This window comes from Mytilus californianus, unplaced genomic scaffold (assembly GCF_021869535.1).
Source record: "Mytilus californianus isolate M0D057914Y unplaced genomic scaffold, xbMytCali1.0.p SCAF_17, whole genome shotgun sequence".
NCBI classification, from domain to species: Eukaryota; Metazoa; Mollusca; class Bivalvia; order Mytilida; family Mytilidae; genus Mytilus; species Mytilus californianus.
Window position 1 is genome coordinate 909,321 of NW_026262659.1, and position 24,877 is coordinate 934,197.

The following is a 24,877-nucleotide window of genomic DNA, read 5'->3' on the forward strand; positions in this document are numbered from 1 at the left end:
CAGATATTTACATGCAACACCCCCCCCCCCCTCCCCCCCAAAAAAAAAAAATTACGCCCGTTTTTTATTCACTTTGTTCATTTAATGCTGATTAATTCTGTTGTTTTTTTTTCTTATAGCAAAAAAGGGGACACGATAATTGTTTTCATTACAGATACGGCCAGAATTTTTGTTTTTTAAGGCAAAAATCAGGGTCAGAATTTTTTCTCTAAAATATCTCAGACTGCCCATTCAAATCAAATGGTCCGTACCTTAGACTTTAAATATATCTAGAGCTTACTGACTGGGGATCATTATTCAGCAATGTTATTAATTGGCTGGGGCGTGTGGGGTTAAATATATTTTTCGTAGGTAAATAATATTGTCGTGGAACTTTTTTTTTTCATGAGAGTGTAATAGAGTATTACTTTCTGTTGAGTAGAAATATGAAATAGAAGTCAATACGTTCTTGCTCAATCCTTTGTCGCTTTGAATTTGTCATGCTTGTCATCCTCCGCCTAAGCAATGTGTTACTGTAATTTGAATTTCAAAATGACTGAGTGACGTTTCAAACGTACTGATCAACTCCACCGTAGCGAAACACATGACTGACATAATCAATAATATATTACAGTAAATACGAGCGAAAAATATCTTTATAAGTAAAGAATTGTCGCATAAAAATTAAATACACGACCGGGAAATGGCAAAGTTCACGAAGTCTAGTCTGATTCATCATTTTACAAAAAAAAAAAGGTTCAAGCAAAGGGGGGGGGGAGGGCGTATGCCCTCTACGCCCCCCCTCTGGATCCGCCACTGACTTCTGTGGACTTAGTAGTCAATCTACAGTATCACTAGCCAGTCAACACTGAGGTTGTGAGTTCGAATACCGCACGTGGAAGGTGCGCTCGACTCCAATCAAAGTTTAATTGACTAGGAATGGATCCTAATTTTCCTACGGAAGGTCGGACCCTCTTCCTCCACCAATAAACACTGACCACACGAAATAAAACATTCTCTCACCTAAACTAAATGTTCCTATTGTTTTTATAATAAAAAATATATATAAAAAATGTAAATTAGAATTAAAAAAAAATGTAAATTTCATACATAAGAGAAAAAATAAAATTAACTCAAAACAACCTCATGCAGGCATGCGCCGGAAATTAATCGTCAAAAGGTTGATGGTTTTCCGTAAATAAAGAAGAAAGAAGAAGTACTTTAGTGTTGAAAGTGGCGTTAAAAACAATCAATCAATCATGTCTTTAATCAGAGACATATAATACGTATTATATGTCTCTGCTTTAAATAAGTGAGCCCGCTGGTAATTCTTTGACAGAGCAAATTAGCCATCGATCTACAGTTTTCCTACATTTATAATGTGATGAGCAGTGAAGAACAACGAAAAGAAGTATTAATGATTTTAAAGATATTTATAGGATATAAGCGCATGAGATAATTATCATTGTTGTTCGGTCACGAGTTGAATATTTTTCGATATTTGAACTCTTTGATTAGTTATACTTTTTATTACATTGGCAAATGGCTTTTTTCTTCATGAAATTATAATAGAAAATATAAGGAACGATATCTTATTCTACGCATTCACAATTTGTTTTGATCCGACGTAACAGCTCTAGACGTCTTGACAACGCCTATTGTTGTATGACGTCAGAGGTTTTTATTTCACTGCGAAATCAATGTAATTTATTGCAACCAATGTAATAAAAATATATAATTCTATGTTTATAATAATATTTTTTTTCCACACAATTAACGTTAATATATCAATGTTGTTGAATCAGCATCCCTAGAGCAAGGTGCCCGAAAAAGCAGAGTCTTCTAAACGTTTAAGTTACACGATAAAGCTTACAAAGCATTTTACTAACCATGATTAGTGTATTTGGAAGGTTTCTTACCTTTTCTTTCACTACATTATGCTTTATCAACAAACCACAAGGAAATACTCCCACAGTATCAGCAGTGTCCGTGAGAAAGATGGACTTGCGAAGGGACTGGAGGCTTTGGATACGTCCTTTTATTATCTTCCTCTATTTCATTTTGGCTCTGTTTGTGGCACTTCCCTTGTGTATCATAGAACTGAACAGAGCTGATAAACCAACCCATGTACAAGCCTGGTTTGCCTCTGGTATCTTTGTACTCTGTGCGTTACCTATTTCATTATTTGGAATGTTACAACATCTTGTAAACTATACACAGCCAAATCTCCAGCGTCACATCATTAGGTAACTTTTTTTGTGTCACAAAATAAAATTTACGTACTATAATTTATACATCAGATACAGATACATCAAATAAATACACAATTAGTCCTGAATATGTATGTAACATTTGCTTCTAAATCAGACAATCAGTTTAAACATACATTTTGTCAGTTCACTGATTGAGATTTAGAAGGGAAATGGTTTAGATTTCAAAATCTTGCTTAAAACTACTGCATATTCATTTGCCTGTCGGAGGTGGATTTAGGCGGTGGCCCAGGTAGACGACCCGCTTTTTGTTAGAAAAATTTGGTTGATTATTTAGTAAATCACTGAAGCATGGCTGGAGTGTGCCCCCTCTTAGGCAGTCTGTAGGTTCCTACTTGTGAAAATTCTGTCTGTCTGTCTGTCTGTCTGTCTGTCCGCCGTCCGTCCGTCTGTCTGTCAGGCAAATAAATTTTCCACACCTTTTTTCTTCATCGAATGATGTTCTGGTCTGATGATTTTGTTCAGAGTTATGGTCCTTTGACTTAGAAATTTCACTAATTTAATCAGTTTCCGCACTTTTTTTTGTCATTCTTGAAGATATTGATTTGATTATTGGTACATTGTTGGTATAAAGGTTATCATGACAAGTTACAGTTCAAGTTTGAACTTTGTTCTGGTCTGATAATTTTGGTCCTTGGACATAGAAAATTCACTTAAATAATCAGTTTTCAACACTTTTTTTCGTCATGCTTGAAGATATTGACTTGATATTTGTTATATATGTATAGTTTACGACAAGTTATAGATCAAGTTAGAATTTTGTTCCAATACAATGAATTTTTAGTGAAAGGACTATGTATTGCCATGCAATACTCACAGAATGCTTGTTCATACAAGAAGACACCTTTGACCATGTTGACAATGTTTGAAATTGCAGAAATGTGTTCTGATTGAAAACAAGTATATATATAAGTAAAGTTTTACTTTTGTTATTTGAGAGAACAGTGTCATCATACTGTGGATTCTATTATTTTCGTGGGTACCAATTTTCGTGGATTGAGGAAAACTTACATGTTCGTGGATATTAATTTCGTGGTTTTTCCGAAGTATGCATACAAGCCTATGGAAAATTTGGTATTAGTTAAACATTTAATTTCGTGGTTCACCTGTTCCCACCAAATCCACGAAAATTGGTATCCAATGAATAATAATGAATCCACAGTATGACATGTATTTAAAAAAAAAAAAATCTGAAAGTCTAAGGGACATACAAGTAAACAAAACTTCATGACTTCTATAAGTATCTTTTAAATTTACTTATATAAGTATATTAATATTTACTTCTTCAAGTAAACAACAATTACTTGTACAAGTAGTACCCCTGACTGACAGCAAATGTATGTTTATTATGATTGTTAGGTATAATTTACATTCTACACAATATACAGATATGATTTAACATGTTAATTAAGCAAAACTTTTTACTAATTTATGCATAACTCATTTATTTTGTCAACATGGTAACCTTTTATATTTTTTTCCTTCAGAATCTTGTGGATGGTGCCAATTTATGGAGTAAATGCAGTAAGTTGTGATTTTAATTGCTCAATTTTTTAAATGAAAAAAAAAGAGAAATATATGTATTTTATATGAGCATATAAAATATGAAAACACCAATGTGAAAGAAAAAGAGAAGTACTGTTTATGTCAATGAGACAGAAACCCAATGACATAAAAAACCAAAAGATGTCTAGAGGTGAATATACAGTCATGATAGACAAGTGTAAAGGAAATGCTAACACTATAATCTGACGCCCTGAGTTTAGAAATGGTAGTCTGTTCACATTACATGTCATACATCCTGTACATGATGTATCTAAAGTTGTTTTTAAAACTAATAAATATAAAAACAATATAAGAATTAGTTTTGCATTGTAATGCTCTATTTTTATTACTGTTGCTATTTTGATTTCAACATGCCACCAATTGTGATGTCACATACTTGTTTTATTATACACCAGATATACTGTCATGACTGTATGATATAGACATGATAGACACAAAAAGAAAACAAATATAACACTTTTATTAGAATGGTTTCCTTCTCCTTTCAATCATGCTGCCATATAACATGTATAATTAGACTTGAAAAGAGACATTTGATAATTTTATTTGACTTTTTAAAACGGTTATTTGTCCCTTTATATCTTGCTTTACATCATTTATATTTAGACAAACAATGAGGAATGTAATAACATTGATTTCCCTTTTATTACAGTGGTTTGCCCTTCGTTTCCCGCATGCTGTCATATATTTAGACAAACAAAGAGGAATGTAATAACATTGATTTAACTTGCATTATCGTGGTTTGCCCTTCATTTCCCACATGCTGCCATATATGTAGACGAACAACGAGGAATGTAATAGCATTGATTTCACTTTTATTACAGTGGATTGCCCTTCATTTCCCGCATGCTGCCATATATGTAGACGAACAACGAGGAATGTAATAGCATTGATTTCACTTTTATTATAGTGGGTTGCCTTCATTTCCTGCATGCTGCCATATATTTAGACGAACAATGAGGAATGTAATAACAGTGATTTCCCTTTTATTACAGTGGTTTGCCCTTTATTTCTTGCATGCTGCCATATATTTAGACAAACTATGAGGAATGTATTAACATTAGTTTCACTTTTATTACAGTGGATTGCCCTTCATTTCCCCCATGCTGCTATATATTTGGACAAACAAAGAGGAATGTAATAACATTGGTTTCCCTTTTATTACAGTGGTTTGCCCTTTATTTCTTGCATGCTGCCATATATTTAGACAAACTATGAGGAATGTATTAACATTAGTTTCACTTTTATTACAGTGGATTGCCCTTCATTTCCCCCATGCTGCTATATATTTGGACAAACAAAGAGGAATGTAATAATATTGATTAAACTTTTATTACAGTGGTTTGCCCTTCGTTTCCCACATGCTGCCATTTATTTAGACGAACAATGAGGAATGTAATAGCATTGATTTCCTTTTATTACAGTGGTTTGCCCATCGTTCCCCCCATGCTGCAATATATTAAGACAAACAACGAGGAATGTAATAACATTGATTTAACTTTTATTACAGTGGTTTGCCCTTCGTTTCCCACATGCTGCCATATATTTAGACACTATCAGAGAATGTTATGAAGCCTATGTGATCTATAACTTCATGGCTTACCTCTTACAATACCTCAATAATCAACATCAACTAGAACACTTTGAACAGAAAGATCCAGTCACACATATCTGTCCTCTGTGCTGTATACGGCCATGGAGAATAAACAGGTATGGTTAGCTCATTGTTATATAAAGATCCAGTCACACATATCTGTCCTCTGTGCTGTATACGGCCATGGAGAATAAACAGGTATGGTTAGCTCATTGTTATATAAAGATCCAGTCACACATATCTGTCCTCTATGCTGTATACGGCCATGGAAAATAAACAGGTATGGTTAGCTCATTGTTATATAAAGATCCAGTCACACATATCTGTCCTCTGTGCTGTATACGGCCATGGAGAATAAACAGGTATGGTTAGCTCATTGTTATATAAAGATCCAGTCACACATATCTGTCCTCTATGCTGTATACGGCCATGGAAAATAAACAGGTATGGTTAGCTCATTGTTATATAAAGATCCAGTCACACATATCTGTCCTCTGTACTGTATACGGCCATGGAGAATAAACAGGTATGGTTAGCTCATTGTTATATAAAGATCCAGTCACACATATCTGTCCTCTGTGCTGTATACGGCCATGGAGAATAAACAGGTATGGTTAGCTCATTGTTATATAAAGATCCAGTCACACATATCTGTCCTCTGTGCTGTATACGGCCATGGAGAATAAACAGGTATGGTTAGCTCATTGTTATATAAAGATCCAGTCAAACATATCTGTCCTCTGTGCTGTATACCACCATGGAGAATAAACAGGTATGGTTAGCTCATTGTTATATAAAGATGCAGTCAAGCATATCTGTCCTCTGTGCTGTATACGGCCATGGAGAATAAACAGGTATGGTTAGCTCATTGTTATATAAAGATCCAGTCTAACATATCTGTCCTCTGTGCTGTATACGCCCATGGAGAATAAACAGGTATGGTTAGCTCATTGTTATATAAAGATCCAGTCACACATATCTGTCCTCTGTGCTGTATACCATCATGGAGAATAAACAGGTATGGTTAGCTCATTGTTATATAAAGATCCAGTCACACATATCTGTCCTCTGTGCTGTATACGGCCATGGAGAATAAACAGGTATGGTTAGCTCATTGTTATATAAAGATCCAGTCACACATATCTGTCCTCTGTGCTGTATACGGCCATGGAGAATAAACAGGTATGGTTAGCTCATTGTTATATAAAGATCCAGTCACACATATCTGTCTTCTGTGCTGTATACAGCCATGGAGAATAAACAGGTATGGTTAGCTCATTGTTATATAAAGATCCAGTCAAACATATCTGTCCTCTGTACTGTTTACCATCATGGAATATAAATAGATACGGTTAGCTCATTGTTATATAAAGATCCAGTCAAACATATCTGTCCTCTGTACTGTATACGGCCATGGAGAATAAACAGGTATGGTTAGCTCATTGTTATATAAAGATCCAGTCAAACATATCTGTCCTCTGTGCTGTATACAGCCATGGAGAATTAACAGGTATGGTTAGCTCATTGTTATATAAAGATCTAGTCAAACATATCTGTCCTCTGTGCTGTATACAGCCATGGAGAATAAACAGGTATGGTTAGCTCATTGTTATATAAAGATCCAGTCAAACATATCTGTCCTCTGTGCTGTATACGGCCATGGAGAATAAACAGGTATGGTTAGCTCATTGTTATATAAAGATCTAGTCAAACATATCTGTCCTCTGTGCTGTATACCACCATGGAGAATAAACAGGTATGGTTAGCTCATTGTTATATAAAGATCCAGTCAAACATATCTGTCCTCTGTGCTGTATACAGCCATGGAGAATAAACAGGTATGGTTAGCTCATTGTTATATAAAGATCCAGTCAAACATATCTGTCCTCTGTGCTGTATACCACCATGGAGAATAAACCGGTATGGTTAGCTCATTGTTATATAAAAATCCAGTCAAACATATCTGTCCTCTGTGCTGTATACGGCCATGGAAAATAAACAGGTATGGTTAGCTCATTGTTATATAAAGATCCAGTCAAACATATCTGTCCTCTGTGCTGTATACGGCCATGGAATATAAACTGGTATGGTTAGCTCATTGTTATATAAAATATAAAGATCCAGTGAAAGTTATCTGTCCTCGGTGCTGTTTACCACCATGGAAAATAAACAGGTATGGTATTGTTATTGTATCCAATATCTTCTTTTGAAAATACATGTAGAATGGTACGGGTAGCTCTTTGATAAGTTATTGAACATTAAGATCAAGTAGACATGTCTGTCCTCTGTGCTGATTACCTCTTAAAAATTAAACATTCATGTCTCTAGATATCATTTTATTTTTGTGCTAACAGGTTATTTATTTAAGAAAACGAAGAGGTATATATCAATGAGACAACTCTTCACAAGGTTTCTTTATTGGATTTATGCTTAAGTGAATTCATAGATATGGTTAATAGGTTTTATCATGTTTATGTTATATGTTTACTAATTTCATGGTTTTGCATTTATTGGGGCTATAAAGAGTTCAATTATTAACCCAAGCAAAGCCTTGGATTATGAAATATAATGTATCCTTATCTAAGCCTAAGTGCTTCGAGGGTTAATAAGTTTTATAGCAGATTATATTCTTTAGGCAAGTTATTTGAAGACCTCATGTCTCATTGACATATATATCCCACATCTTCATTGATTCATAATATTGTCTAGTATTAAGAAGATGTGGTATGAGTGGATTGAGTGCCAATGAGACAACTCTCCATCCAAGTCACACTGTATAAAAAGTTAACAATTATAGGTCAAAGACTCAAAGTATAGCCTTCAACACAGAGCCTAGTATTATCAAAATCAAATTAAATACATTGATTTTTTCCAATGTGCCTTCTCTACAGAGGTGGATAAAATACATGGTGCTTTGTGGAAAGGAGATTGGATGGCTCCTTACTATAATATTAATATCTGACTATAAACATTGACCTGTATATCTTACAGAGGTCACATGGATCTTTGAAGTAATGAATGGAAAGATCTTTTATCACCTTTTAACAATGACTCTTTTGTTTCTGAAAATTTATGCAGAGATGTGAAGTTGGATTACTTCATCTTACTTTAGAAAACATCTGACGTCTATAATAATATCTGACCTCTGATTTTTTACCTCTCTTTTTCAGAAATTTTATACAGAGATGTAAGCATGGAGCTCTACAATATACTATAATTAGACCTCTAACTACAATTGTTGCCTTGTAAGTAAAGTATACTGAAATAGATGGATATAGCATTTAAACAAATATAAACATGATCAATTTTTGATAAATACTAGTCTTACCAGCTACAACTGTAGCGATCAATTTCACCAACAAATACTCTTAAATCATGAACATATCAGTATAACTTGAGATCAAGTTTTGTCTAAATATTTCGTGTCCTTGTTTAGTAAATATGGCAGCAGAAACAAGTCTGTGTTGTACATTATTACATCAGTAAAAAACTATTTGCATTTGTCACATGACAGCAGTTTGTATTTGACATGTTTGAAGAACAATTGAATCAAGAAAACCATTACCATTCCTCATTTTAGAATCATAGCCTCCATTTTGAATTGATTTTCACAGAGAGTGATGGTTATTAAAATGTAACAAACATATTACATGACAACTTATAACATTTATTTTGAATTTTATTTACAAGGACGTTAACTTAAATGTAGAAAAATATTTGTTTTATTTCTAGAGCCTGTGAGATGGGAGGCAAATATCATGAGGGAGACTTTGATTTTAAGTCTGCCTGGTCATATCTCGTCATTATTAATAATATATCACAGATTGTAAGTAACTACAGGTTATATATAAATTAAGTTGCATAATAGGAATTTTCTAGTGTGTATAATCTTACTTACAAAAATCTACTTGTATACATTGTCTGTAACAATATATTCAATGCCATGTTCTGCCCTCAGGCAGAGTTGACCTTAGATAAGTTTGACTATTTATTTTTAGGTCCCTTTTCGTCATATAGTTCCTCACATACTCAATTACTTATGCATCCTTGTTTGTTTGGATTTGAGCGTTTCTGATGAAGGTTAATCAAGAAAAACACTATGAAAGAACACAATGTACAAAGTGTAATTTTCGTTTACAATTTTCTTTCATGATGTTATATGAGATGACAGCATCAGTTTATGATGCAGAGCATGGCTGGGAAATAATATTTTAGTTGTTTCAGAAAAATAGGGAGCTGTGGTATGATAAGCAGTGAGACAATGGTCAGACTTTTGAAGAATAAAGGACAAGACAGATAAAGAACAGACAGCTAAACTTTTGATCTGGAGCATACCTGGTTATTTAGGAAACATGTTTCTAGTGCAATAATACTGTTATCATTTATTTATATCATCCACAGGTTACAACAATGACCTATTTTAATAAATGTGAATTCATTTATTTTCATGGGTACCAATTTTTGTGGATTAGGGAAAAATTGTATATACATGGATATTTGATTTCTTGGTTTTACAAAAAATCTGTATACAATCTTATAGACAATTTGTTCTTCCTTAAACTTTTAAATTTGTGGTTCACCTGTATCCAACAAATCCACGAATATTGGTATCTCATGAATGATAATGAATTAACAGTAGTCTTAACTAGTTTAGGAAAATCAAAAGTTAAGAAAAGAGGTTTGTCTTGTCAGTCAGAATACCACATATCCAAATCATATGCAAGATAAATACCAATGAGGTAGCAATCCAACAATCTGACTTAATATAAATAAAATATTTGCCAAGAATTTCTGTAGTTTTTACAAAAAAAAAGGTTTAAATAAAGGACACCTGACTGAACTTCTATTTTGGGATTATAAGATAATGGCCTTTATCATAAGTTATTATCCAATAATATCAAATCAAGGAACTGATAGAAAATAACATTTTCAACATTTGAAACTGCACCGCAACTGAAAACAACAAATTATTTCCATTTATATGTTCCCATATGAGCCAAATTTTAAAGTATGATTTTTACTAAGTGCACATTCCCAAACCATTATTCTGCTTGTACACAGTTTACCATTAAAAAAGGGATTATTTTTACTACTTGCATTTTCATATACAGTTATTCTACCTAAGTTTTTTTTAGCTCACCTGGCCCAAAAGGGCCAAGTGAGCTTTTCTCATCACTCGGCATCCATCGTTTGTTAACTTTTACAAAAATCTTCTCCTCTGAAACTACTGGGCCAAATTAAACCAAACTTGGCCTAAATTATTCTTAGGGTATCTACTTTAAAAAAAATGTATCCGATGACCCCGCCCATCAACCAAGATGGCTGCCATGGCTAAAAATAGAACATGGGGGTAAAACACAGTTTTTGGCTTATATCTCTGAAACTAAAGCATTTAGAGCAAATCTGACATGAGATAAACATGTTCACCAGGTCAAGATCTATCTGCCCTGAAATTTTCCGACGCATCAAACTACCTATTGCTGGGTTGCTGCCCCTGAATATTGGTAATTTTAAGGAAATTTTAGTTTTTGGTTTTTATCTTGAATATTATAATAGATAGAAATAAACTGTAACAGCAAAGTAAGATCTACAAATAAATCAACATGACTAAAATTGTCAATTGACCCCATAAGGAGTAATTGCCCTTTAAAGTCAATTTTTCACAATTTTTCGTAAATTTTTGTTATCTTTTACAAAAATCTTCTCCCCTTAATCTACTAAATTAGAAAAATAGAATTAAACTTAGCCACAATTTTCAATAGGGTATCTTGATTTAGAAATGTATCCGATGACCCTGCCATTCAACCAACATGGCCGCCATGGCTAAAAATAGAACATAGGGGTTTACAATAGAAGTCTATGGGAAAATTGTAAAACAATTTCAAATAATCACAACTTGAAAACTAATTTAAATAATGATAAGGGGTCTTCAGTTACTATTGTAAGACTACAATGGGATCACCTGCTTTTAATTTAACTACTGGGCCAAATTAAACCAAACTTGGTCTCAATCGTTATTGGGGTATCTAATACTATTTATTATGATTTTAACCTTATTTTACATGATTTCCAAAACCACAGTTTTATTTTTCAGATTGCTATGTATAGTTTGGCTTTGTTTTATAAAGCAATGAAAGCAGATTAAGTTTTATTTTTCAGATAGCTATGTATAGTTTGGTATTGTTTTATAAAGCAATGAAAACAGAACTAGCACCAATTAATCCAGTTCCTAAATTTCTGTGTGTTAAATTTGTTGTCTTCTTCTGTTTTTGGTAAGTAGAAAGAATAGATAGATAAAAACATAAAAGTCAATGAAACAACAAAACCAACAAATCTTTTTCTAGAAAAAAAACTTTTTACCGAATTCATTTTTTTTTGTTGAACATCCCTGTCTGGTGCTCTCTGGCATTGCCTCTTAACAGAATGATGCATGTATCATCATCTTAGATAAGAGATATGTCATCAGCAAACAGAGCTGAGCAAGTTTTTGTCGACTTCAGTAGCTGTAATGCCACTTAATGAACACAAGTAAATATTTAAAATATATCAGGTATGCAGATAAGTTTCAGGGAGCCTCTAGTTTCAGTTTGGGGTTTAAATGGGTTTTCACATTTTTTATGCCCCTGCCGTTTTGGAGGGGGCATTAAATATTATTCTTGTCTGTCTGTACGTTTTCTAACTTAAGTTTGTCTCGAGCAAATGTTATGACACTTATTTACACAATGCTTACTACCAAAAAACACAAATCAAGTTTGAATTTAGGTGGCTTCACTTTTACCTTTCTAGAGTTATGCCCCTTTACCATGGAAAAATTGTTTGAATTTTTCGTTTCCATTCTCTAAAGTAAGTTTGCCTCAATAACACAATGCTTATTACCACAAAACACAGATGAAGCTTGAATTTTGGTGGCGTCACTTTTACCGTTCTTAAGTTATGTCCCTTTATTACATTATATGCAAAAGGGGGGGGGGGCATCATCTGTGTCCCATGGACATATTCCCTATCTATTTTTGAATTTTTAATACACAAAGGTAATAGAAAAGAAACTGCATAGGAGCCTTTAATTTAATTTAAAAACTAGTTACAGCCACATACAGTCAATGACAGTCAAAACATTATAAATATAAAACAATAAAGAAAAAAAAGTAAAGCATCAAAATATTTGGGAATCAAAAACTTATTAAAGTATAATCAAATGTGGGGTTAACCTAGGGATTTCTTTTGCTTTTATATTATAGACATTTCACTGTCAATGAAGAACTATATTTTAGAATTCTGATTATTAATCTTTTTCAGGCAATCCCTAGCTATTGCAATTCTAGTCAAGCTAGATGTTATACCAAGTGGAGGGACATGGGACTTCTATCAAAGTATCACTGATGTAGCAACAGGCTTACAGGTATCTTTAGTAATTAAATATAGTGGTGTGAAAAGTCAGTGATAGGGCAATCTGAATTCACAAGTAAACAAAATCAATTGATTGATTGATTGTTGTTTTCTTCAGTTTAGTGGCAAATACTTCATGCATTTTCAGGATAAAAACAAAACAGACATTAAATAATTTTCCATTCACTGTTTTGTACATAATCTGGCTGTAAGTTTCTTGTTTTACATTTGTCATTCTGGGATTTTTTATTATGCCCCATGCAGGGGCATTATGTTATCCGGTCTGTGCGCCCGTTTGTTCCTCCATCCCTCTGTCCCTCTTCAGGTTAACGTTTTTTGTCAAGGTAGTTTTTGATGAAGTTGATGTCCAATCATATTGGAATTTAGTACACGTGTTCCTTATGATATGATCTTTCTAAGATTATGCCAAATTAGAGTTTTGACCCCAATTGCACAGTCCACTAAACATAGAAAATGATAGTGCCCGCTTCAGGTTAAAATTTTTGGTCAAGGTAGTTTTTGATGAAGTTGAAGTCCAATCAACTTGAAACTTAGTACACATGTTCCCTATGTTATGATCTTTCTAATTTTATTGCCAAAATTTAGAGTTTTGAATCCATTTTCACAGTCCACTGAACATGAAAAATGATAATGCGAGTTGGGCATCCATGAACTATGGACAAATTCTTGTTATAATATTGAAAGTATCAATTCAATGGCAAGAATAGAAAACCACTGGATACACTGCCTGATGGAAATTATCAACAGATAAAGGATCTGTTACACAGATGATAGCAGATATGTTCCTAATGTTGTAACTACAATCTAGTCCCTTCTCAGTAAAGTACCCAACCAAATTAGACTAACTACAGCTAGGGTTTGTTTTAACATGAGCAACACGACAGGTGCCACATGTTGAGCAGGATCTGTTTACCCTTCCGGAGCACATTAGGACACCCCAAGTTTTTTGTGGGTTTTGTGTTGCTTAGTCTTTATTTCTTTATTGTGTTTTGTGTACTATTGTTTGTCTGTTGGTATTTTTCTTTTTTAGCCATGGTGTTTATTTTCGACATATGAGTTCGAATGTCTCTCTGGTATCTTTGGCCTCTCTTTATAGATTATCCAGATGAGATGTTGCTTTGAAATACCATAGATTATCTGTTTATAGCCATTTTCTTAGGCAATGCCAATGTTTTTTTATGATATGGCATTCTCACTCTGCTGAACTGAGAAAAATACATGACCGCAGAGCTCCAGATAAGAATTCACAAATTGGGGTTTTTACCCACCATTTTTTTATGTAATTGGGTGATAAAGTTTTTTAATTGCATTATCAATTCCAATTCACCCCTCAAGCAAATATCAAATTGGGTTTTTCACCACCAAGCTCCTTAATGTATTGGGTTTTTTCATCAACACAATATTGAATATTTAGGCATGTTATAATCACATTATATCAACCCCAGATGTGTTTCCATCTTAAATGTGTTTCTTTCTTTGTAGAATATGTGCTAGCCGTTTTATTTGGTTTATTCACTGACGAGCAATTGTACATTTAATTTGTGTCCCGTTTTAAACGTTCTGTCAGTTTTGTATTTTCTCAAAACTTATGTAAACTGCAGCTGGTGTCACTAGTTGGACAGGAACTAATTGCCTTTCTAGATCCCATATGATCAACCTACAGTTTAATTATAGTTGGGGTAGGTGTGGCTAAGTGTTTAGATTTTTGTGTAATATATGTGAAATTTAGGTGCTGTAAGAAAGTTTTGCCAGTCCTTTCACCTATTTGCCAGATCTACTTTTTAATAAAAATAAAAAAGTAGTTTCCAGATTTAAGATATACCCCAAAACCTCGAGGTTTATAGGGTGGTTTATAATGACGGAGACCACATTCAACTTAAATTTACAAATAATTCTGCAACATCAAGTAAATAAATGACAATGTTATACTGCACTTGCCAATAAGACAACTATCTTAAGCATCTAGAACAATTAGACCAAAACAAAGAAAGTGTCAAGCTGCATTGACGTAAAAAAACGGATATGTGTATACACCTTATCGCTATTTGTCCGCCATTACTGGACATCACAAAAGTTCCCGTAAAATGTTGACGTCATAATAGAAAATATCTGACGCCACAATGGAAAAGTGATTGTTGTATGACGTCAAAAGTTCAAGCGGGACAGATTATCGGGTCAAGCGGGAATAGCGATAAGGTGTATTCACTCATCAACTAAAATGAAAAAAATAATATATAAACTGTTTTCGTTTAATTCAATTTACATAAATCTGGGTTAAGTTGTCCCTTATCAGAACTTTTGGTTTCCGATGCTTTCAAACTACATATCATGTCATAATTGATTTGGCCTTTCACTTTTTCCAACTGATTTCGTTTTTGACGGAACCCCGTGTTTATCGCTCTAGCAATGTTCTCGTTATGGTACGCAAACACGCCCGTGCGTTCAATGGCCGCTTCCTAAAATCACTAGCTGAGTCTTGTTATCATCATAACTTTCCCTCAGCTATCAAAAAGAAGCCGAAAACATGCTTCTATTCAATATTTTTACCGGACATTTACTTTCGTTTTAATTCATTGTATGTTGTGATAAATCCCGAGCAATTCGAAAAAAAATGACAGCATGTCACACGCTAATTGGATAAACGCCGAGAAGATCGAAATCTTTTCATAAACACGTGTACCTTTTGAGCAACGGAAAAATTCCAACAGGGACCCATTACAGCTACTTGATGCAGGGCTCTATTTTTAGAACGAAAGGACATTTCCAATTATAAATATTATAAAAATAGATTTACGCGAAGACTGTAATCAAGTAAGGGTAAATAACGCAAACGATAGCGAATAAAAGCGTTAAAAACCCATGTTTTTGGCATATAATTGGGTTTTCCTTTGAATTAATTAGGTTATTGAACCCTGCAATGGGCAATTGCATTGGGTTTTTAATTATTTTTATTGCGTGATCACGCAAATACGCAGCTTATCTGGAGCTCCAGTGCCTGTGGTGTCAGATAAAAAATGAACATTCATAAGGATCGAAGGAAAAATGTGTAAATTATTTCCACAGATTTCGTTCAAATAATTTATAATGTACAAAATCTAGAAATGTTGGTGAGTTGGGACTTTTAGCATATCTGAAAAAAAGGAGATATGGAGATATATGTCATTGAGATAGCAACCCAAGACTGCATTAACATTAGAAAACACTTTAACAATTCAAAGTCTTCAAAATAGACTTGTCTTCTGATGCATGTGGATATCTATGTCATGTATGATAATGTACTGTAGATTCATTTATTTTCGTGGGGACCAATTTTTATACGACCGCAAAAAAATTTTGCGGTCGTATATTGGTATGACGTTGGCGTCGTCGTCGTCGTCGTCGTCATCGGGCGTCGTCCGAAGACACATTGGTTTTCGTACTCTAACTTTAGTTTAAGTGAATGGATCTCTATGAAATTTTACCATAAGGTTCAATACCACAAAAGGAAGGTTGGGATTGATTTTGGGGGTTATGGTACCAACAGTTAAGGAGTTAGGGGCCAAAAAGGTGAGCTTTTCTCATCACTTGGCGTCCGTCGTCCGTCGTCGTCGTCGTCCGTCGTTGTTAGCTTTTTCAGACAAATCTTACGATCTGTTGGGTTGCTGCCCCTGAGTTAGTAATTTTACAAAAATTTTGCAGTTTTTTGTTATTATCTTAGATATCATTATAATATCTAATATCTAATTCTATTAATTATGATTTTAACCTTATTTTACATGATTTCTAAAGCATCAGTAAATGCAGGTGAGCGACACAGGCTCTTGAGAGCCTCTAGTTGTAACTTCCAGACATAACTTGTGTTTTAGTGTATGGATCTCTCTGACATTGTACTACAAGGTTCCATATCACAAAGGGAAAGCTGGAATTGAGTTTAGGGGTAATTGCCCAAAACGTTTAGGAATATGGGGCCAAAAAGGGGCCAAAAGTAAGCATTTTTCTAGTTTCCAGACAATAACTTGTGTTCAAGTGTATGGATCTCTCTGAAATTGTACTGCAAGGTACCATACCACAAAGGGAAGGCTGGGATTGAGTTTGGGGGTGATGAATCATAAGGGGGTTCAAAAAATTTTGGGGGGGGGGGGTTTTTTCCTTTTTTTTCTTTTTTTCCTTTTTTTTTTCTTTTAAAATTTTCCATTTTAAGTTGGTTATTTCTGTTTTATATTTAAAAGCAAATAATAATGATATGATAGGAGATACACACCAAACAGGTTAAATTATTATATAATAAGTATTGTGCAATAGCAAGAAATTTTCAATTGCACAGTATTGCACAATAGCAAGAAATCTTCAATTGCACAGTATTGCGCAATAGCAAGAAATCTTCAATTGCACAGTATTGTGCAATAGCAAGAAATATCCAGTAGCACAATATTGCGCAATAGCAAGAAATTGTCAATTGTACAGTATTGCGCAATAGCAAGAAATATTCAATTGCACAGTATTGTGCAAAAGAAGATACTTCGTATAAATTGCTTATTTCTTGACCAATTTCAATGGGGTTGTATTCTTGAATTCTTGGGGTTCTTTAATATGCTGATTCTAACCATGTATTAAGTTATTGGATTTTGGGCTGTATATAAATTGGTCCACATTGAGGTCCAATGGGTCCAAAACTAAACTTTGTTTGATTTCATCAAAAATTGAATTATTGGGGTTCTTTGATATGCCAAATCTAACCGTGTATTTAGATTCTTAATTTTTGGTTCCGTTTTCTAATTGGTCTACATTAAGGTCCAAAAGGGTCCAAAATTAAACTTAGTTTGATTTTAACAAAAATTGAATTCTTAGGGTTCTTTGATATGCTGAATCTAAACATGTATTAAGATTTTTGATTATGGGCCCAGTTTTCAAGTTGGTCCAAATTGGGATCCAAAATTAAAATTTGTTTGATTTCAACAAAAATTGAATATATGGGGTTCTTTGATATGCTGAATCTAACCATGTATTTAGATTTTTGATTTTTGGGCCCCATTATCAACTTTGTCCACATTGAGGTCAAAAGGGTCCAAAATTAAACTTTGTTTGATTTCATCAAAAATTGAATTCTTGGGGTTCTTTGATATGCTGAATCTAACCATGTATTTAGATTTTGGATATTGGACCATAATAGGTGAATGTCCAATTTAAAATTTTTAAGTTCTTAGACCACATTCATTCTGTGTCAGAAACCTATGCTGTGTCAAATATTTAATCACAATCCAAATTCAGAGCTGTATCAAGCTTGACTGTTGTGTCCATACCTGCCCCAACTGTTCAGGGTTCGACCTCTGCGGTCGTATCAAGCTGCGCCCTGCGGAGCATTTTATTGTGGATTGAAGGACTATTTTCACTGGATATATTAAAATGCGTGGTATTGCCAAAGTCTGCATACAAACTTTTAGATGTTTATACGCCGCTTTAATTATACCCCCGCTTTAAAAAAGTGGGGGTATACTGTTTTACCTCTGTCTGTCCATCCATCCGTCAGTCCCTCCGTTTGTCCCATGAATATTTTCATTGCATTTTTCTCAAGAACTACAATACAAGGATTTCTGAAATTTGGTTTCAGGGTTTAAATAAGTCAGCTATACTGTGTGATGCGTTTTCAGATTCATCACTCAACAACGTCCTATTTACCGAACACTTGTATCATTTTACACATGATAGCCATGTTGAAAATTTTCGGCGCATTTTTCTAAGGAACATCTTGACAAGGATTTCTGAAATTTGGTTTTAGGGTTTATATAAGTCAGCTATACTGTGTGATGCATTTTCAGATTCATCACTCAACAACTTCCTGTTTACAGTACACTTGTATCATTTTACACATGATAGCCAAGTTGAAAATTTTCGTCACAATTTTTCTCAGGCCAGGGTTTTTTTTAATTTGTTGGTTTACAGATTTTTCACATGAAAAAGTCATGTTGGTCGGTGGGAAAAAAAAATAAAATAAAATATCTTTCAAGACAGAAAAATATGTAAAAAGTAAATAAATATATTTCACCTCACTAACAATATGTTTGGTATGCTATTTTGTCATCATTTCTTAAATTCTAGTTCCATGAAATGTTATTGCTCAGCTGTCATAAACATAAAATGCATGCCATCGTCTTACAACAAAAAGGGAGGTATGTTCTCGGACAAAGACGAAATTAAATCGTTTTTTTCCCCCAAAAAAAGAAAAAACAGATCCTTGTAGCTTTTCATCAATTTCAGGAAACTTGGTGAATAATAATCTTCAAGCACGAAAACTAATAAATAAAAGTTGTAAACACGTCGTACGAAAATAAGCTTTACCATTCGTGTCAAAAACGTAATAGACTCGTCCACTGGATAGACGATGATATAGGATTCATCAGTTGTCATGCATTCCTGTTTTTTATATCCAAATGAACGAATATTTTTTTACTATCTATGAAACAAAAAAAATCCAAATTGTTTGTGAATATCTAATACTTTCACTTGGTGTCTTTCATGTTTGGACATGTCCATTTCATCTATAGGTGAGATGATACATCTTACAGAATTATGACAAAAAAGGGAAACAAACTTATTGTAATGGGTTTTAAACACAGGTTTGGCTCCACAATATTATTTGTGCAAACAACATTTGAAGGTCAGTTCTATTTTTAGATACGTAAATATACAGATTATTTTCGATTTCTTTTTTTTCCACAACACAATGTGTTATCAATTCTGTTAGTGTTTATGCATTTCATTCCATAAAAATTTTTTTTTAATTTATTTTCCATGGAGAATGTATTTGTTAGGGTTGGCGGTAATAAAAAAAGCATGAAATGTCAATTTTGTTTTTATTCTGCAAATCGGAAAAATAGGGTCGGCAATTTAAAAAACCCTGGCCTCAGGAACTACAATACAAGGATTTCTGAAATTTGGTTTCAGGGTTTATATAAGTCAGCTATACAGTGTGATGTGTTTTCAGATTCATCACTCAACAGCTTCCTGTTTACCAAAATATTTCGGCGGTTGTATCATCAGTGAGCTGTAGCTCGCAGTTTTACTTGTTTGTACTTTACTGAACACCTAAATTGGGGGGTCCTATAACCACAAAAAAAAAAAATTGGTATCCAACGAATATTGATGAGTTCACAGTATCATAATGAAAGGATTAGAATAGTTTTGTCAGCACTTTCATTTTCTTTCCAGGTGTTCATTATCTTTGTAGAAAAGTTGATAACAGTATTGTCAGTACTTTGATTTTATTTTCCAGGATTTAATTATCTGTTTAGAAATGTTGATAACACTATTGTCAGTACTTTAATTTTCTTTTCCAGGATTTTATTATCTGTGTTGAAATGTTTATAGCAGCCATTGCTCATTACTACTCATTTTCCCACAAACCATTCATTGTGACCGAGGAGAATTCACACCAGTCTAACTGCTGTGAAGCCTTCCTGTCCATGTGGGATGTCTCAGACATGAGAGATGACGTGTTGGAACATGCTAAAATAATAAGTAAGTCCTGACAGGACTGCATAGTTCTACCAAATACCAGCTGTCTAATTATTGTACCAATTATTATTAAGATTTGCTTATGACATAAATAACAAGCATTTTTAGCTCACCTGGCCCAAAGGGCCAAGTGAGCTTTTCTCATCACTTGGCGTCTGTCATCTGTAGTCCTTCGTTGTATGTTGTTTTCTGTCGTTAACTTTTACAAAAATCTTCTCCACTGAAACTACAGGGCCAAATTTAACCAAACTTGGCCACAATCATCATTCAGGTATTTAGTTAAAAAATTGTGTCTGATGACCCCGCCTGCTAACCATCATGGCCGACATGGCTAAAAATAGAACATTGGGGGAAAATGCAGTTATTGGCTTATATCTTTGAATCCAAATCAATAAGTGCAAATTTGACAATAGGTTAAATTGTTCATCAGGTTAAGATCTATCTGTCCGGAATTTTTCAGACGAATCAGACAATAGGTTGTTGGGTTGCTGCCCCTGAATTGGTAATTTTAAGGAAATTTTGCAGTTTTTGGTTATTATCTTCAATATTATTATAGATAGAGATCAACTGTAAACAGCAATAATGTTCAGCAATTTAAGATATACAAATAAGTCAAACATGACCAAAATGGTCAATTGACCTCATAAGGAGTTATTGCCCTTTAAATTCAATTTTTTTCATAAATTTTTGTAATCTTTTACAAAAGTCTTCTTCTCTGAAACAACTGAGACAAATTTAACCAAACTTGGCCACAATCATCATTAGGGTATTTAGTTTAAAAAATGTGACCAATGACACTGCTTGCCAACCAACATGGCAGACATGGCTTAAAATAGAACATAGGGGTAAAATGCAGTTTTTGGCTTATATCTCTGAAACTAAAGCAAAAGTTTAACGGTTTCATTATTTCATGCATCAATTGTAAATAAAGATATCAGGTGAGCGACACAGGCTCCTTAGAGCCTCTAGTTGTTTATACTGTTCGCCCATTTTTGTCTTCATTTTAATGGCGTTTACACAGTTTTTGTCAATTTTACTCCTTTGTATCATCTTGAGTTTTAAAAGCAAGTAAAAAAAAGAAAGGCCAAAAAGTGTTGTAACGATTATGTTAAATATTTGTTGTGCTGCTTTGATTTAGAAAATATTATTGTCTATGAGATCAATTTATCTGTAAAATTTTTAAACAACCTGCATGATCTGATAAATAGATTCAGAGTTGCGCAAAAAGTTTGATGAATGATATGTTCAATCACATTTTTATGTCTACGGGATCCCAGTTCTCTTAAAACTTAAAAGAAGTTTTACTTTTTGTGACATTTATATTTTATCATTTGTATTAGGCATTACAGAAATGTGGGGAAATGAACACTTTTTAGCACTTTTCTTTATCGAAGGGCTACAAAATATTTTGAAATTAATGCAGGATTTACAGAATGAGTACAGACAATTGATTCTTAGTTTGAATTCTATCCCGGTTTGTGTTAATGTTGTGGATTTTTTACAAGATGGTTGTTGTTGGTTACACTTGTGATGTGATACATGTACAGACACGGAAACCAGGCGTAACAATCATACTATAGCCTGCTGTCATTGCATAATAAAGGGAATGTATGTCCAGGTGTCAACCAGATGGAGTCCAAGCGTAATTGAGGCAGAAACAAGGCTTGAAATTAGGCGTAATATTTAAGTAACAGATTTTTGTTGTTTCCAATATTTTATAATTTGTCTGTTGTGTTCTATAATATTTTCTTTGACATTTTAGGTAAAGCAGTAAAGAAAACAGTGAGTAAATCAAGAATAAAAACAAATGATACAGAACGAACACCATTAATAAGAGACAGTCAGACTAACTATACATCAGATGGGGGTCCCAGTGACTGGGATACAGCTTCCCTAGAACAAAGGGAAATAACCCATAAAAAATCAGTTCCTACTGAATCAATGAATAATTACATAGTGTTTGGTTCCAGTTCAGAAACTAATTATAGCAACGATACTCAGACAGATGTAAGGGTAAGACAGAAAGATCATGTGACTTGTGATAAACAGGAAGTGGAAAATGTTAGACCAATAGAAAGATGTGATACAAAAGAAGTTAGTGTATCATCCAATCAGGAAGAAAGTAACAAAAGTGATAATATACAAACAGAACAAACTGAAGGGTTAATTGAAGTAGAGGTACATAGCAATATAGATAACGACAGAACAATAGATACAGACCAGACAGGCTCTATACAGGTTGATGTCTCAACTGGACATGCTGATAACACACCTGTTGTATAATGTCTCATTGTTACTATAAGTCTTATGTATTGATAATAGTATGGTAACTACAGTATACAAATTAAGATTGTATATAATTGCCAAAAACCTTTATAAGTTAACTTATGTTTATGTTGTTATTTTAGAATATTGTGACAGTAGCAACACTTTATTCAAAATATATCTAATTATATGTTTTGTATTTGTTTTTAGTGCCATAGCTACTTAATATCAGTGCTTTATATACAAATCTGCATAATTGCCAACATTTTTAATTATGTCTTTCAATTTCATTGTTGTTTAATGTAATGATTTATTTTGTAATAATAACAATTTTACCATTATCCAAAGGTTCATGTCTGTGCAGCTGTTGTGATAGCAAATCTAAAGTAATATGACATATTTATTTTCTTTGAAATTGCTGCACCAATTGGAAAAAATTAAATTTAGAATATTTTTTGGTTAAGACTTAACCTACTATTTTTGGATTGGACCATAAAACACACTCATGTATTAAGACAGCAAATAAAAATGTTTCCTAAATTTCTTTAGTATTAACAGATGTTATAATAGTTTTCATTACAAGTGTTCAAAACTTCAGGTGTATTCTAAAAAAAATGTCAATATCAACATACATTGGCTAATTTATAGGAAAAATCTATCTCATCATCAAATGATCATCTTTGCAACAAGGAGTGCCTTATTGTATTGATTTTAGTTCGCTAACTTCTTTAAATACTTCAATTGTGTAAAAATATAAGATATATAATGCATGCAAAACATTTAAATGTTTACTGTATCTTTTTATACAACAAAAATTGTGTATGTATTGATAAATGTTAAGTTTAAAGTTATTGTAAATAAGTTGATCTCATACAATAATATTGGTGAAGAAAATAATAAAAAGAAAAGCAATGAAAACTTTTCAGATGAAGGTTTAGAGAAAATTACGTCATGATGAACACCCAGTAGCAGAGTAACTGTTTATACTGTCTGAAATTTTAAATGAATTGATGTTTTAGAAAGTAATAATAATAATAATAATGACTTTATTTAAAGAGGGTGACTCAATTAGCATTCACTTATCTACCCTGAGGCCCTCACAAAAACATACAGAACAAGTATTACAGATATTACAATTTTTTAACATATAACTAAACTTTCATGCTAGATGATTGTCTGTAGAAAAAAAACCAAACAAATAATACATTATACACAAACATTAAAAAGACATGATACAGTTAAAGAGTTGTTACATATTATTTATCGTTAAGAAATCTACACATTTTCTTTTAAAAGTATCTAGATTTTCACATAGTTTTATTTCATTTGGTAGTTTATTCCAAAGTATTGAGGAGCTTTGTGTGAATGATTTTTTCATAGAATTTGTATTAGGCCTCACTACAGCTAGATTATTATTTGCAGAAGATCTTAAATGTCTATAGGTTTATAATTAGACAACATAGTTCTGTAAGGTAATTAGTTGCTTTATTATTGAGAATTTTATGAACAAGAATCAATTTATGAATTTAAGAAATCCTAGATTTGAAATTGAACCATTTCAACTCTTTGAATAAATTTATAGTAGGTTTTAGTAGTGTCAATCTCTGTATTTACATCTTAGCTTTATAGAGGCTAGCTTGCATTGGAAATACACACTCTTTCTGAGCTCCATCTTTTTAGGGAATGCATAATTCATATTAGTCACAATTATTTAAAAAAAATTGATGAATTGTTGATATACACATCCCTCTATTTATTTTTTACAAAATATAATAAAAAATGGCCTTTATCTATATACTCATTTGTAGACTGTTGAATTTATAGACTCCCAGGGTAAAAATAAAAAGAAGAAAATGTGGTATAATTGCTAATGAGACAGCACTCCACCAGAAACCAAATGACCTAAAATTTCACAACTATAGGTCACTGTACAGCCTTCAACAATGAATAAAACCCATACCACATAGTCAGCTATAAAAGGACTCGAAATGACAAATGTTAAACAATTCAAACTAGAAAACTAAAGGCCTGATTTATATACAATACAATAAATGAAAAAAAATTATGATATACAGCAACAAACTACAACCACTGAATTACAGGCTCCAGACTTGGGAAAGTATATATAAAAAACTTGTCAAAACTTGTACTAAATGTTATCATCGATACAAGGACATCATTTGTTCATTCGTACTACATATAAATCAAAGTGCAGACATCTTATATGTTCAGGTTTTTTTTTACATCACATCTTTAATAAAACAATATTCTTTACAAAGCACAAACATGATGTCATTCACCTCAA

At 33.1% G+C, this 24,877-nt stretch overlaps 1 protein-coding gene across 1 annotated transcript; it reads left to right on the forward strand.

Moving 5' to 3' along the window:
* Positions 1-1,893: 1,893 nt before the first annotated feature.
* LOC127726215 (transmembrane protein 184C-like) lies at positions 1,894-24,163 on the forward strand. Its single transcript, XM_052233519.1, has 9 exons — positions 1,894-2,225; positions 3,737-3,773; positions 5,326-5,525; positions 8,580-8,654; positions 9,142-9,235; positions 11,569-11,681; positions 12,706-12,808; positions 20,130-20,310; positions 22,070-24,163. Exons 1-9 carry the CDS (start codon positions 1,978-1,980, stop codon positions 22,588-22,590), a joined length of 1,572 nt encoding a protein of 523 aa, XP_052089479.1. The 5' UTR covers positions 1,894-1,977; the 3' UTR covers positions 22,591-24,163.
* Positions 24,164-24,877: the final 714 nt, after the last annotated feature.